This window comes from Charadrius vociferus, unplaced genomic scaffold (assembly GCF_000708025.1).
Source record: "Charadrius vociferus isolate BGI_N301 unplaced genomic scaffold, ASM70802v2 scaffold600, whole genome shotgun sequence".
Taxonomy (NCBI): domain Eukaryota; kingdom Metazoa; phylum Chordata; class Aves; order Charadriiformes; family Charadriidae; genus Charadrius; species Charadrius vociferus.
In genome coordinates, this window is record NW_009646404.1 from 513,229 (window position 1) to 529,900 (window position 16,672).

The following is a 16,672-nucleotide window of genomic DNA, read 5'->3' on the forward strand; positions in this document are numbered from 1 at the left end:
TGAACAGAAAGGGGAACATGGAGAAAAGAGGAGAAAGCAAAGATGAGGAAGACAGTGAAGTCAGCTGTAATGGAAGAACAGGAAGAAACCTACTAATTGCATTTCCAAGAGCAGCTCAGTGAGAAATAGCAGGCAAGCTTGTTAGGAGCACAGTGAAAACCTCCTCAACTCAACTCTGCCTTCTCCTCTCCCTGCTGCTTTTCCTACTTAGTTTGTGGGATGAGATGGAAACCCAGGATTGAAATGGTATGATGGGAAAGGCCTTGGCTTACCGAAAGCTTGTACACAGCTGGGCTTTGGTAGATAACGTTGAAGACAACATTGTAAAAAGTGAAAGATGGCTTATCATCTACTGTCCACCGGAAAGTCACATCTGACCCAGCATCCATCACAGGGACGTAGCTCTGAAAGGCACGAGGACATTTTATACTAGTGCAAGAGAAAAGCATGCACAGCACTTCCCAGGAGATCTCCAGTTAAACTGGAGAGGGAGCAGGGCCAGACTGGGAGCCATCACACACCTGTAAGGCAGCACCCTCAGAGCATGACACAGAGGTGCAGGATCATCTGTGGCTTCGTTGCTGATAGAGAAATGCAGACCCTGACTCCATAAGTGGACAGCAGAACAGGAAGCAGAACCCACACTGCCTGTTCCCACACCTTAGTGCTCTGCTCTTGTGATCGGGTCTTTATTGCTGGCTAAAAAACTTTACCATATCTTTGCGAAAACAACTCAGCTTTAGCTACACCTGTAAGTTGAGTCTCTGACCCTCGTCCATTAATGGTGCCTGACCCAAAGGCTAAAATGGTTGACCTGCGCTGGACAGGGTAGGCTCCCTCCTCACTCCTACAGTGCCTCCTGAGCAGACTGTGGCAGCCAGGAAGGGTGAGACCAACAGGCATTGCAGGGACAGGGTTCTGCCATAAGCAGCCAGAGGTTGAACAGAGCATTTCATAGATACCGATGGGCATTTATTGAACAGGTTCCCGGGTCTCAGTTGTAGCTCTGGGGACAGGGCATTGGAGAAAAAAAAGACTGCAAACACCAGAGTAATTCCAAGAGTTTGATGGATGGATGAAACATTTTTATAGCTTCAGCCAGCTGATGTGAGGATTTAGTAGAGCAAATCTAAACACTGAAACGAATAGCTACCTTGACAAGTCAAAAGAAGATAAATACTGGCCTTTCATAATGCCTCTGGTTTTCTGTGGAACTGGAAAGCCAGTATCCCCCTTGCAGGAGGTTCTGCCTTACCTCTGAGGGAATTAAAGTGAACGTACAAGTAAGCTGCCTTCCTGCTGGAGAGCACCAGTGCTTTCTGCCACATGCCTGTGTCTGCAGCAGCACTGTCTGCATGGCCCGGGAGCCGGCGCTTAGCGGCAAGCAGCGCTACACCTGACCAGTGTGGAGCCAAACCCCAGCCCTTCTCAGGAGCCAAACACACACCGTTAGCAGTAAAGGCTAAAAACGCTAGTGACAAATTAAAAGCAGCAGTAATCACTCACCACTCGTGTATTTAGCAGGACTCTGCTCTCAGGGTCAGGGGTGGCCCGCAGCCCGCGGATGGGTTCCTCCACTTTCACTGTGATGGTGATGTTTTGCGAGCTTACGGTGTTCTCCGCAACAAGCACGTGGGCGCTCACTCCCTCCCTGAGGCCGCTCAGGCTGACCACAGCAAACCAGGTGTCGTTGGTCTCTCTGGCACAATCTGCTGTCAGCGGTGCAACAGCCACTGGGCAGGACCCCTCGAAGGGGAAGGTGCGGTTGTCTCCCAGCCAGCTAGCTGTCGCGTTCACCCCTGAGGAGAGTTTGACGACCAGGGTAGTGTGGTTGGATGGTAGGTAGACCCTGCCGCCTTGAGGAGTGGGGTGGATGACACGCAGGCCCGACACCTGGGAAGCCACCCAGAAACTGCAAGACAGATTGGTGCTGAAAACCCCGTTGTCCACACTGGCTCTGACCGTGTAGCGACCTGGATGCTCCAGCCCTGCGTTGTGGGGGCTGATCAATGGGATCTGCTGTTCCTCAGCATAGCGAACTCGGAGAGAGCAAACAGTGCCGTTTATCCAGGTGGCACCGATGAAGCCATCGGACAGGCCAAGTGCCCACTCCGAAGAGTTCATGCTTAAGACGTTGGTTCTGTAAGGGGATGTGGTACTTGGTTGGCACTGGAGTAAGCCCAAGCTTGCGTTGTGCTGGATACTGAAGACATCCTCAGCCCTGACAAAAATATTTTCTTTTCTGAACGTGACCTGCAGAGAGAGGAGACATTTTTGGATTAATGCCTCAGGTTAAGAGCACTCAGCACCCAACTCTTGCCTGAGCAAGACAGCTGGATTTACTGCCATGTGGAAAGCAACAGAAAAGCCGCAGATCCAAACACAGCATGGGGACACATTTCACCACTGTGCTCTCCTTGGCCACTCTGAATCAAATGTGCTAACATGGAAGTCAGCTTTATGCTCTATCTCCACTTCCTAAGTATGACGGGAATAGCCCAGCACAGCCTGTTGACGAACTGTGCTATTGCCACAGGTTATACGAACACGAACTGTGTTATTGCCACAGGAGTCCGTGGCTCAGAGCAGCAAAGATAGAAAGTGCTGGCACGTGTGACACTGGGCAAGTCATTTCATTTGAATGGAGTTCAGTATCTCCATCTGCAAATTGGGAACAATTCTTTATTTACCCAAAGCATTCAAAAGAAATCTGCCCCCCCTATTCACTGGTTACAGCCGCTAATAAACACTGACCAGATACTGGGAAGAAGGGCCAGCTGGTATTGTAAAGAGAAATTCCTTGATGAGTTCATAGCTGAGCTGGCTTTCATTGTGCGGAAGGGAAACGGGGGTAGGGCTGCTGGCAAGAGAACTGTTGGCACACTTGGTCGCGTTGCAGCAGTTGTTTAGTGACGAGCACAAATTAGTCAAATGACACCACTGGAAACCAGGAGGACATTCAAGTAGAGTCCAGTTCCCGTCATCCTGAGCAGTGTGGAATGGTTCGGTAGTATTTTTTCCCTCCTGGTAGTCTGGAAGAATTGAAAGAGAAAGCAACACTTCTAGCACACTTCTCCTTTGCTCCAAATTCAACATTTTTCTCCACTCTTAATAAAAGCTGCAACTGCAACACATCCCGGTACTACATAATACAAGTGTCCTGTTTTACAGGAAAATTTCACAAAGGCACAAAGACTGTTAAAAACAAACTTAGCCTCTTTTCCAGTGAGAATGCACCAATTTGCAATCTAAAAAGAGATCTACGTTCAAGCAAAAGCAAGTCCAAGCAAAAGCAGAGTTGGCTTTGACGCTGAAAACACATTAAGCAACTTTTCTTAAGTTAATGTTTCCATGTCAAAGTATCAGCTTTTCAGTGTCAAAAAATATCCTTTTGTAACCAGCCAACCCTACGGCTATAGCAAACATTCTGCTGCTAAATTAATTGTTGCCAAAACTGTGACTATTGAGCTGTTGTACAAGGAATAAAAAGCTTATTAGCTTATCTCATCCATCAGGAAGAAATGGGCTCAGGAAAATGTTCTTCCTTGTTAACCTGTGGGGCCTGATGGACCAGAAGACATTCCCATTGGACATGTCATGCCTTCCCAAAGTATAAACGTGTAACTCAGAAGATTAATTCCCTTCTACACGTGTTCTTTACACTCATGTTTTCTCCATGCGTTGAGACAGGTTTCTCCCTCTATTCATTTTTCCAGGACAATTACTACTCCAAGGCAACCTCAGGCTGTCCAACCATACCTGCAGATTTTGCACTTGAGTCTCCGCAAAAAACTGAAACAGATCTCTGGGCCTTTAAGGCTTCAAAGCTTCTGCTTTGAAGATAGAGGGGCCACAAGAAGGCCATACACACTCAGTTTGACATAGCCCTGACGGCGTCAGTTCTAACAATACCAAAAGTGTTGAGAGGAGATGCCTCACCTTCTCCGTCTATTGGTCTATGCACCTGGAACCTCACTTGAACGGGTTGATCCAGTTCCTGTGCCACAAACTCCAGGGCAGTCAAATATCCCTCGTGCCTGAATGCCAGCTCAGGGAACACCATCACCTGCAAAACAAACAAGGCTCCCACCTGCCCGCGTCTCCCTGGGCTCCCTCTGCAGCAGCAGGATTAGCAAACCCTTCTTACCTCCACAGCTTGCCATGGAGCTGACAGCACATCTTCTGTCACATTTTTCACAGCCTCATGTATATCAAACACAGGGTCCCCCACAAAGAAGTTTTCAGCATTTAAGAGAACTCCTGTTAACAAACGAAATACTTGAACAAAGCCCATGAGACTCAGCAAGGCCTGAAGCCATTCCCCCACCCTGCTCACGCTTGCTCACACCGTGCAGCAGAGCTGTAACAGGGCTTGGACCACTCAGGAATCTGAGCTTTACTGGAGAAGCAGCTGCTGTAATGCTGTAGTTTCCTTCTTCTTCTTACAGGTGTTTTGATTTCTTTCTCATCCTCCACAAGTAATGTTTGTATGTGCAATTCTCTGAAATTTTGACTTCTAGAAACACTGCAAATACTTCTCCCTTCCAATGCCCCAGGATTTGCTTTGAATTTTGGAGCACAAGATGCACTCCCCACCCTCCCTGTCCCCCTGGACTTCATGGAACATGTGGCTAGGACTAGCTGGTTTCCTCCAGTGGCAAACACCTCTGGCTCATTCACAGCCAAGTCAGGCTGGGGGGACTGAGCACAACCAGCACACCAGGGCCAGTGGGCTCTCATCCTAGCACTGGCTTTTCTTTCTTACCTAAATCTTCTCCCTTATTTCACATCCTTTCTGCTTCTCTTTCTGACTCTCTACACCACTCTGGGAGATTTGGGAGCGTGCACAAACACAAACCTGCACAGCACACACCACATAAAAGCTCACCCAATGATCTCCAAGGCCCTATAGTCTTTTAAGTCACAAGACTCTAACATCTCACAAACTACAAGATGCCACAGAAGGACAGCAAGAGTCACCAAGGCAGCACCATGGCCTCCGATCCTGGCAGCAGCAGAGACTGCTCAAAAAAGGGATAAAAGCTATATCCAAAGCTCTGCCTGAGAGCTTTGCCCCTCTCTGCTTCTCTGGATGGCAAAGATTGGAGTCGACCAAATTCTTCCCTTTGAGTTGAGGCCAGGTTTCTGAAAGTTTATCAGTCAAGCCTCTGTTGGGAATATTGTGGTTGTTGCCAGTCCCACTTGATCTGGGATGATGCTCTAGATGACCTTCACCATGCAGCCCTATTTTGCCTTGGCATGTGCCAGAGAGCAGGATGCCCACCTGCCCACGACTCCAGTGCACAGCAGGGGAGAAGGAGAGCCCACCTTTTGGCTTGTACTCGCAGACGTAGCTGTGCTTAGCCATGCACAGGTCTGTGTTACACTGGCCCGTTGGGCCCATCCGGACACAGTGGTCAGCGTTTGACGGATGGGGTTCTCCTGGCAGCCAGTTCTGACAGCTCTCCAGATTAAATCCTTCGCCTCTTTGCTGCGCTCCAGTGCTTGCAAAATCATTGAATCCGATCCAGACATCGAGGCTCCTTCAAAAAAAAAAAAAAAATAGCCAAAGGGGGAGGGGAATTTCAGGAAATCATGAGTATTAGAAAGATCTGGGACAGATGCCATCTATGGTTCTCTATGAAAATAATAATCTTAACAACAGCTTCATCCAGGTGTCACAGACTGCATTTAATGGAGCCTTTTAGTTACTAAAGGATTTCAGTGTCCATTCTACCACCAGAACCTGGCTCTTCCATAACAGCTCCTTCACGGCACACCATCCTGCTGTCTACCAGCCCTTCAAACCTCTGTCCTACGGGCTACAGAAAGCCACCTGCCCTCTGATATACTGAGGGGAAAGCTGAGCCAAAAGGATCCAGACAGAGCAATCAACAGCAGCACTATGGTGCAGCAGAGCTGGGAGGGAGAAGCAGCTCAGGGGGTCGCTGTGTGTAGCTGAGTCAGACCCTTGATGATCGCTGCCCCACAGCTTGAGTCACTCCACTCCCAAAATGCCAGTCTCTCTCGCTCAAGTTACAAGCGGAACCAGTTAAAGGCTCTGTCAGCACCACAGAGCTCATGACATACTGGTAAGCACTGACTCATAGCAGCCACAACTGGTACAGCACAAAGATATCAGAGAGGGTAATGAGATGACACTGGCTGGAGAAGAGAACCATGAGGTTTTATTGCTTTCAGAAATTCCCAGCAATCCCTCCAATTGCACATCTTCTGCTTCCCCGAGTTGGAGTTGCTTCCTTCATATCCATATGTTTATTAATATCACCATGCCGCCTGGCTTCCCCTCCCAGTGGGGATGGAGGGCTGACGGCCACTCACGGGTACTGAAAGGGCTGAGACCAGTTCTCTCCCATGGAGGAGTAAACCCTCCACAGTACAGGGAAGTTGGACTATCTGCAAACTAAGGAGTATCAGCAGGTTGACTCGAACCTCAGACCCCTCTTAGGAGAGCAGTCTGTTAAAACGGCCTGCTGCACTGGGGTCTGAATGACCCTCACAGACACTTTTAAGCCCATAGTGAGTCATGACCTAAGAGGAATGGTATGGTCATACAAAACTGTATGAAAAAGCTGTATCTTTTAGAAAACTTCTGCTTTATTCCTGCAGACCTGCGGAATTCACCACTAGTCAATTCTCCACTGCAAGTGGAACTGGCAGCAGTGCAGGATTAAACCTCAGACGGCGCAAAGTAAGGGAGCTCCTGTTCAAATTGGGGAAATCTTTGATGCAGCTTATGGGAGATCATCAATGCCTCAGCCACCACTGAAAGGCAGCAGCCATGGGGGGGACAAAACACCAGCAGCAGAGGCCAAAGCGTTGCAGGCAGATGAACCCCACATACTCAAGAAACTGCCAGGATCACTTTAGGAAGATGAAATGTCCCTTCCACATTTGGAAACTGGTTGAATCCCAGCAGAGATTCTGGTGGAAAGTGCTGAGCGGTCTTTCATAGCCACAAACAGCCTGGACAACTGTTTCTAATCGCACCCAGCAGAAAGTGAGGCATTTGGTCCATATTAACTTCTGGGGGTAAAACAGCCTCATCATGAACCCTCAAAGTTCCCAGCTCCTTCTCCACGCTCCCTCCTGCGGGTTGCAATCAGTTCTGCTATGGCCTTGCCCCTCTGCTCCCGTGTGCTCCCAGGGTGGTACGACTGCTCTGCAAAAAGCAGAGGAGGGAGATAATTGGTGTCTCTCCACCACTAGGCTCACGCCAGATGAAATGATTAATGAGGTCGTGCTGAAAAACGACAACGAAAATAACCATTCCATGAATCAGTAGTTTTCATAGCAAATAAGATTAAAAAATAAATCACCGCTGCGTTGTGCTCCCGAACCACTGGCAGGGGATTAGGGAGAACAGGCTAGGAAACCGCCTCCTTGCTGCCATCAGTAAAACTTGATAGAGATTTTCCTTTTCTAATTCCAGCTATGATCTAACTGCAAGTCACCAAAAAAAAAATAAAAAAAGGCCAGCTGGCTTCCTTCCCACCCCTGCCCCACTGCTTGGCCCATTACCTTGCAGAGAGGAACAAGGGGACTCTAGACATCCTTTTCCAAAGCAAGAGGTGAGCATCCCTCTGCCTCTGAGGAAGGACCAGGCTGCCTTGCTAAGGGCAGCAGGAGCAGAATGAAGCCTGAGGAGGCTTGGAAGGGGAGAGGGGCTCCCTGCGCTGCCTCAGAGGGGAAAGCGGGGTCCCCTGGAAGGGGTGTGGGCTGGAGCACTCTTGATTCTGGAGGCGAGGAGGGGACCAGCTCAGCGCACACTGCTTCTAGGGAGGCCATCAAACGACAGGAGTGAAGGAGAGGAGAGAACGGTCCTCACTGCTGCATGCTCTAATGGGAAACAGATTTCTGCTTCTGTCCTTTTCCCACAAGAAACTATGGAGGCTGCATGTTCCAAAAACCTGCGGCTCGGCTGATTTGTCTTTTATCGCCAGGGAAATCGCATCCTGGAACTGCCTCATTCATGTTTATCTGAATGGATTAATAAAATAAATACATGAAATAAAGGGGGCTGGGGAGGAGAGCAACATGGGGCAGCAGCTGGGAAACAGCTTGGGCGGCTCGTTCCCTTCTGAGGTTTCATGATTTCCTTGCGCTGCAGTCCATCAAAAGCCCGGCACGCAATGCCTGATAAATCAGCGCACCGAGTGACCAGTCCCTAACCCACGGGAAGGGACAGCCTCCTCTTCCCCGGAGCAGGGACCACATGTTTGCAATCTCAGGATAAATCCCAATGTGAAGGGAACAGGGCAAGGATACAAGTTCGGGAAGAAGGGGCTGTCAGACCTTCAGCAGCACTGTTCAAAGCCTACGTCACCAGCAGCTGCTCCCTTCGCATGTGCTTTCTGGGCTGTGTTTATTAAGAGGCCATCTCCAACATCTGCATCTGGGAGCGCTGACAAGAGCTGTCAGGCCCCAGAAAGCTCTCATGGTTGTCCTCCCCCCAAGATGGCTGGTTGTAGAAAGGACACTTAGAGGAGCGGATTTAATCAAAGGCTGACACTTTCAGTGCTCTCTGTTTATAAAGCCCAAATCCTGAGGTGGAACAGATGCTGCTGGAGCCTGACACTCGGAGATGAGCACTGCTCCTTCTCAGGAGGTGAAAGAGGAGTGGAAGAGGTCTGGGCTTCATGCTATAGCCACGTCTGGGAGGGTGCAGGATCCCAGCTGGGAGGCAGGATTGCAGCATTGGTGTGGGCTTTGCTAGAGTGGTTGCTGGATGCCACGGTGTCATGCACGGGACAATCCAGCTGTAATTCTGCTGATGGAGGGAACTGGTTGCAAAGTCACCCTCAGGCCCTGCCTGGCAGCCAAACATCCTCCAGACTCGAGCATCTAACCCTCTCCACCATACAACCTGAGTCTGCAAATTTTGCTGAACTCCAAGGTGGAAGGTCTGCTCATCCCAGCCGTGTTTGCTCCTGACCCTGCACCTCTCTGCACCATTTCAGATGCACCCACAGGCACAAATGGAGGTTACAAGATGCCCATCAGCAGCAATCCCACAATTCCCAGTTCTGTCTTCCAGCCTTTCTGCCCCATTCCTCTTCTTCCCTCCACAGCCGTTAAGCAAGGAAGCCAAGTTCAGCAAGGACTCAAGATTTGCGTATTCCTCCTTTGTTCAGCAGCCTCACCCATACCGTCTCCCCATACTCAGCCCAGACCCACGTGTCTCTCCAATGTGACTGGCTGCACAGGGCTGCCTGCTGCCAGGGTCAGCAGGACCCCCTACCCTGACCCCTCTGCAAATGTGATCCCAGGAACACAAGACCTGTCCCTAGGATATCTTAACTCTTACCCTCCTCTCTTACCTGATGACGTGAGCAACCAAGAAGCTCTGAATCTCGGGGCTGCTCACAAAAGCCAGCTCTCCGTTGCCATGCTCCTGGCAGTGCTGCTGGGCTTCCAGCCACTCAGCCTTCTCCACCACAAGCTGATAGCAGTGGTTATTGCCCGGGAAAACCAAGCCATCAGGAGGACACATGGGGTGAACTGCTGCAGGAGGTAGAAGAACACAAGCATGATGTCCTTTCTGTGGGCCCACACAGCCCATCCTAATCTGGGGAGTGAGGCTCCAGGAATATCCCGTCCTTCTCATAGCCCATAAATCCCCTTTGCTGTTGAATTGCACTCTGTGCAGTCACCTTCTTGGCCCAGGACAGTGCAAAACACTGCCTGGTCAGTCAGGGGAGCAAGGAGTGCCCAAAGGAGTCATTCCTTACTCCTCATTGAGAAGGAATGGAAAGGGAAGGCCCAGGACTCAATGCCACCCCTTCCTTGCCCAGCACCCACCCAGCCAACCCTGCTTACCTCTGCCCAGCTCTCCAGCCTCTGCGGTGATACCGTACAACACTGTGAGGCCAGTGCCACCTCTGTTGCGGATCCGTATGTCCAGACTCTCATTTGTCTTGACCAAGGAAGGACACTGCAGTTCTAACTGTTGGGGTGAAGCCACCACCTCAATTTCTGCCTGCAGGTGTAAGACCTTGGTGCCCACAAAGATGGTGGCAGTGACATTGTACTGCCCAGGTAAGGCATACACGTGGACAGCTGCATTTCCAGTGGTGTTGAGAACCTCTGTCTGGTCCCCAAATTCCCACAGTAAAGTGCTGACAGCAATGGGAATACTGACATTGAAGAGCACAGCCTGGTGTAGGCCATACCGGGGCTGAAGTCCTGTGAAAGACACAGGCAGCTGTGCCTGGAAGGGAGAGGGGATGAGTGATGGGCCACCACAGGCCTGCCCGGACAAATGCTCAGTGCAAAATGGCAAACAACTGGAGGAAGAGTTTGTTTCATGGGCAGTACCACACAAACATTGCCCCTGGGTGCTGAAACCTCCATATTCCTGGTCCTCGGCATTACAGAGGGCACTGCAGGTCTCCTCGCTGAGGTTCCCAGGGTGAACAGACGTGAACAGGATGACAAGTTCAGGTCCTTCTGTGTGGTTGCTTGTCAGACACGTTATGTATTCAGCTCCTGGGGAAAGAACAGAAGATCCTCTTGTAAATGGACACTGTGAAGCCGTGGCTTGGTGAAACCCTCCAAGAGACACCACCCCACACCCCTGGGAATGGACTTCTCCTGGACAGCTCCTACTCCAAACATTTCCTTTTTGAGACTTGCCTGGGAAGTTTTTAATCCCTCAGAAACGATTTCCAAACTCTTTGTGCTAATTAATGATGACAGAAATAACAAGCCAGTTGTGCAGATTTATGGAGCAGCAACACTCATCAAATAAAAGGGGTCTTTGGAGAGCCTGGCAGTCCCATGGGACATGGAGCTGCTGAGTCTGACCCTCAAAGGAGCCCAAAGGACTAGCCACCAAGTAAGACCAAGACAAAAGGTTGTCCCTTGGCTGTACCTTGGTTTGGTCTGGTGCAGCACATTTCACCGCATGCTGCCTGAGGCATCCAGCAACAAGTCTATAACCAAACACAGCTGGACAGAGTGGCATATCAGGGGCATGGGGGAAACGCCACGGGACTCTCCATCAAGCCCATGCTGGAGCTGGGCAGACACTGCAGCCACCTTCCTCCTTGGGGAGAGCCAAGAGCTTCCCATCCACTTGCAGGCAAAATCTGGTGCTAGAAAAGAGGGCAATGCCACAAACAGCCTGCACCCAAGGGGTGTGGAAGGATGCACATGTATGCATTCATGGGAAGAATGCACAGAAACAACACATGCCTGGCTACAGGGAGCACAAACACACGTGCATGGACACGCAGGCACATACAATGATGGCAGCCACAACAGCCCCATTCCCAGAGCAACAGCTCATTCCCTTGAGTTTACTTCCCCTTCACCGGCTTGCAAGGGGTGGGACATTTCTCTGCCACAAAGACACAAGCAGGGCCTCTGCCACGTGCACAGCCGCAGCCCAGCTGGGACTGCCTGGCCTCATCTCCAGCTCTGCCCACGCAACCGAGCCATGTTTGCTCCTCTGTTTCTGCTGGTTGCTACAACATCTCCCCCCAAACATCTCAACAGCTCCGGCCTTGCGTGATCTTCCCACACCAAATCCACCCAACTGTCCAGCTTTCTCCATGGCCTTCCTGCAAACACTGAGCCACTTTTCTTAAGAAAAGTCCCATGAGGAGGACCACAGGATGGGAACTACTTTGCTTTTTAACACCAGTCTGGTCATACTACTTCACTCCCTGCTGGTCAGTAATAACTGTCAGTAGCTGGCAGACTGTCCCCAGCCTACTCCCATTACACTGAATTACCCAGAAGACAGCTTTATATTATTGTTTCCAAACTAACTTGAAGTAGTTCAAGTGGGGAACAACTAATTATCAAGGGGAATAACAGTGCCGGTGTTATTCCCCTTGATAATTCCAGCACCAGGCAAACAGTGCACTGGCAAGGTGCTGCAAGGCTGGGGTAACTTTGTTGGGGAAAGCGGAGCAACCACCACCCAGGTTTTGGCCCTGGGGGAGCACTGCACTTCACCAGGCTGGCTCCCACCAGCTCTGGTTCCCTCAGCCCTCATCACTGCATCCTCCCATCATGCATTAAAGGAGATGCCTGATGCCTATCGGGGGGAGCACTTGCTCTTCCTCTCTCGCTCTTAGTCAGAAACAGCTGAGCATCCAGGCAGGATTAGTTTTCTTAGAGGTCCCCCTTCCCACCCTTCAGTTAAACACTGCCTGATGTTTCTGCTAGCCAAAGCAGCCAGAAAAACGCACCCAGAGCAGGTGATGGGCTGCCGATCGGGGCAGCATTCATTTAACACTCCTGCCGTGGAGCACTGTTACCTGCAAAGCTTCGACTTAGCATGTCCTCAGGTCCCATCAACTCCAATGAGATTTCACTGCTTAAAGTCAAAGTCTTAAAAGCTTGAGAGAATGAAAGCTTACGGCTGGAGGTCATGGAGCTAGTGTCATCCGATGACTGCCTGAAGCTTGGTCTGCAATGAGTTTGCTGATCTCAGCCCTGGTGTGACCTACTCAATCCTTAAGGCATCAGGGTACAGTCACACGCTACCGTTATTTGCTTAATTAAATGAGATCAGAACTGGTGACTTGAGGTTTAAAGAGGTCTAGATGTGATCCCCAGCTGTCCTTGGGCCCAGCATTTCCAGCAGTTTAGTCATCTCCCCCACCACCACAGCCCGCAGTGTTTCCTTACCGCAAGTAGCATTGATGAACAAGACATCGAAGAGGGAAAGGTTTGCCACCTCAGGAGGGTGGGCACATCTCGTATCTGACGCCTGAATAACACTCACTTTTCTGTCTTCCACCCAACGGGGCAACCAGGAAAGTTTGCAGTCACAAACAAATGGATTCCAACTTAAGTTTCTGTAACAGGGGGATCAGACAAAAGTTAGGCATTAACTTGACATGTGCTCAGTGTTAATTACAGCAGCGTGCAGATCCCTCACTGTTCCCATCTGTGCCACTCCACTGAAATGCTTCAGAAAGAATCGCGAGGGGAGTTAATGAATAGGGAATCAAGCAATAATTAACATGATTTTTCTAGAGGCTAGAATTAGGCAAGTACTCCAAGTACTTTTTGCACTCTACAAATAATTGTTGCAATTAGAAGCAAATTACAGACACAATCTTATATTTAAAATAGTCTGCCATCTAACAGCCATTGGATGTAATGGCAGCCTCTCCAGCTAAGGGAGACTATTTACAGCTCCATTAAAAAATAGCTAAGAGAATAAAATTGATCTGTCAAAAAAGAAATGCAAAGTCAATGATAATCTTTCCATGTGGCAGTTTAATGAAAAGATGGAAACTTTAATTGCAGCTAAGCTTGATCCAAATTACAGCCTTTGGCATTCAGCTGCGAACAGGACAGAGATGGAAAGCTGTTTGTTTAGCTGACGCCAGCTGGGCTGGGCTGCCGCAGGGGCTGAACCCAGGATTTTTATACTGAAAGCACCACTTTGCCGGCCAGCCTTAGCAGGGACAGACTCACTGAGACCTAGACTGGCTCCTTTGTGCCTTTTCAGTGCCACTCGTAAGCAAAAATGCAGAGCTGAAAATGCCCTTTGTGTCTTGTCTTCAGGGAGAATGTGCGGTTGAGCTTTTTTCTTGCTTGCCATGAGTGACTGCATGGGGTTAATCCTTTGGCGCATTCAGATACAGAACGGCCATTCTGTGCTGTGACTTCTCGTATCTCTCCTGGAAATATGTGGCTTCCCCTCGCCTCCCTTCACGTAACAGCACAGATTTTAATTACTTCAACTGAAAACCACTATAAGCCTAAGAATTTGAATCACTTAGGGAGAACATTTTCACGTGTCTTCAAGTAACTTAGACACCTCAGTCAGGGTCTCCCGGTTTGCAGGTCAGTGCCCTTTTCATTAGATCCCCCAATCCCAAGGCGTGACCATACAAACAGGAACAGTAAGTGTGACCCAGAGCACAGCCAGAGACAAGAACTTCAGCAGAGATGGCGCAGGAGAGAAGCAGGGAAGCCAAGAAAGCAGTGGCAGAGGTTGGAGGTATTCAGGCAACAGAAGCAAGGTCTGGGAAGAGGTTAGGCTTGAAGGACACCAACAGGAGCCAGGAGCAGGACACAGCTTGAGGAAGAAAGTGCAGAGAGTCCAAAAGGCAGCTGCTTCATTGGGTACGTGCCGTAGATCTCCCCAAGAGAGTGTTGCATTCCACCCAACCAGGAAGGGAAAAGCTGTTTCAAGGAAAAGTCTAAGTAAAGAATTGGGAAACAAAGAGGATGAACTTACATTTCACTTAAATTAAATAAATTATCAAATATTCCATCTTCTAATGTAGAAATCTTGTTGTGGCTTATATCTCTGTAAAAGAGGGAAAATTAAAAGCAAAGTTCATCATGCTGGTAACAACTTCCTGGCCAACGTACAGGATCAACCTCTGTCCCAAGCTCTGCTTGGGTACTAGTTACCCTCTGAGCACCTTGAGTCTCAAAAGCCACGTGCATATGATAGCAAAATGGCCATCCAGACACTAAGTCATGGTATCAGAGCATGACTGAGGTTGGAAGGGACCTCTGGAAGTCATCTGGTCCAACCCCTCTGCTCAAGCAGGGTCACCTAGACTAGGCTGCCCAGGACCATGTCAAGACTGCTTTTGTGTATCTCCAACAATGGAGACTCCACAACCTCTTGTTCCTGTGCTCAAGTCCAGTTCCAGCATTCCAAGTCCTTCCATAAGTCCTCCTTTTAGGAGATTTTTGAGGTGTGAAGATGGCAGGCTGTCCAGGCTGCCAGCTACTCAGCTGGAACCACCAAAGCAGGTTTTGGGTTTGGTTTTTGGCTATATTGGTGTCTTTTTTAATCTGAAAGTCCAATTTTTCTTTAAAAAAACAGTTAATCTTCTCTATGAACCATCAGCAAGTAACAGTGCAAACTCATCTGATCAGCAGTTGAAGCAGTGAGTTTGCTAATAGTCAAAGCTCTCCTCTTGTGGTCCACAGAGTCTGGGCCACCAGTTTCTGGGACAGCTCAGGGAGTGGTGAGCGATGGGACATGGGGTCTTTCCCCAACTAGTGCCAGGCTCTTCAAAGGACCCTCAGACTCAATACCCAATTCCCTCAGAAGATAAGTGGGATTTGGACACCACAGTTTTACTGTAATTTTCCATGTACTAACACACATCTTGCAACAAATCTCATTCCCTTGCCTCGATCTCCTCTCCATCTAGCAGTAGAGTGGGTCAAATCCTGCCTGACTCTCTGAACGCCAATAAGTGAATCACTGGAATGCGCAGCTGAATACCTTGAGGAAGGAGCCCATGGACACATCTATCTGGGGCTCAACAGATGAGATCAAGCAAGAACAAGGCTAACTGATGAAACTCAAGCATGCATTCTAGGTAGCAGCTCAAACGTGCACAGTGAGCTGGAGGACTAGTAAGGGCACAGCGTCTACTTACAGTTTTGCCAGAGAAGTCAGGCTTTCGAATATCTGAACATCTAAACCACTGATCTTGTTATTGGAAAGATCCCTAGAGAAAGAACACACAATTTTCAGCTTTTGTTCAACTTCATTTTGTCATTCCTCCATTACTAGACCTTAGAAGAGCCTCTCTCCAAACTCCATCCAGACTCCAGACTGGAAGGTTTTGGTGCATTAAAGTGGAGCTGAAGAAAATACCTTTCCCAGCTGTAAAGCACGTGCTGCTCAAAGCTTTGTATGATGTGTAGATAGAGACTAGGACTATCATCATATGCATACTATTCTGCAGCATATCTAGAGTAATTACAGACATGACAAATGTATTACTAATTTGATGTATCCTTTAAAAAAAAAAAAATTGTCTAATATATGTTCAAAGAAGTAATTAAGAAATAATTTAGACTAAAGTAGTAATTAACTTAGAGAAAAATTTATGAGGAACTTCCAAGTCCATTACTAGTGCCAAAGAACTGATGATTAATTACACAACTGATGCATTCAACTTTTATATTTTAAAGATCTTTTTGTCTCTCTTTGGAAAAGCTTAAAAGGAAAGAAGAAGTAACAGAGAATATTTTCCGCTTAAAATCAGGTTAGATTGTCCTTATAAAAGGAACACTGTTTTAAAAAATCTCTAATCGCCAATAGCTTTCAACTCATCCAAAGCAAAATTGTTTCTGTCCTCCAGACCACATCTCTCTCCTCACCCCATGTCCTCTTTTTCATTTTTAAAATGTCACTCGGCTAAGAAGTGAAAGTTTTGCTGATCAGTCTCCACTCATTCCCAATAAACTTCACTCTTTGGTTTCAAATGAATCTCCTTTGGCCCAAACCCTCTTTTAGCAGCATCAAAATACTTATTCTGAGCCCATGCAATGGTTATTATCCTTCAAGGATTTCTGGCAGAGCTCTGCGGAGGCGGACAGGACTGGATTCACTGCAGCCACAGCCGTACCATGTCAACAGAGACATTCCCCTGCCCACCTCCTCTCTCACCTTTTTTCCTACAAGCATCTCCTGTAATTTCTCCTTGCTGCCTCACCTCTTATTTTGATCCCCTAATCGATAATTTCTTGGTTTGATCTCACATTTAAACTTAATTTGTCTGAATAAAAAGAACTCTGCCAAACTGGCAGGAAAATTACATATGCTTCCAGGAAACTCTGGGGATCAGTAAGAGGGATGGATGTCTCTTTAAAAGGTTTGAGTTTATTTTCCCTGATTTTGCTGTCCAGGAGTTCTTTGCCAAGT

At 48.5% G+C, this 16,672-nt stretch overlaps 1 protein-coding gene across 1 annotated transcript in view; it reads right to left on the reverse strand.

Annotated features, from left to right (window-relative positions):
- PKD1 (polycystic kidney disease 1 (autosomal dominant)) overlaps positions 1–16,133 on the reverse strand; it is a 55,854-nt gene extending 39,721 nt beyond the window's left edge. Inside the window, exons 1-12 of the mRNA XM_009895009.1 lie at positions 16,129–16,133; positions 15,399–15,470; positions 14,231–14,302; positions 12,664–12,833; positions 9,841–10,509; positions 9,342–9,525; positions 5,329–5,543; positions 4,148–4,260; positions 3,940–4,066; positions 2,755–3,032; positions 1,507–2,253; positions 273–404 (exon numbers count right to left, since the gene is read on the reverse strand). Of these exons, the coding sequence (XP_009893311.1) occupies positions 273–404; positions 1,507–2,253; positions 2,755–3,032; positions 3,940–4,066; positions 4,148–4,260; positions 5,329–5,543; positions 9,342–9,525; positions 9,841–10,509; positions 12,664–12,833; positions 14,231–14,302; positions 15,399–15,470; positions 16,129–16,133 (2,784 nt within the window). The remainder of the gene's footprint in view (positions 1–272; positions 405–1,506; positions 2,254–2,754; positions 3,033–3,939; positions 4,067–4,147; positions 4,261–5,328; positions 5,544–9,341; positions 9,526–9,840; positions 10,510–12,663; positions 12,834–14,230; positions 14,303–15,398; positions 15,471–16,128) is intronic.
- Between the last annotated feature and the right edge of the window lie 539 nt (positions 16,134–16,672).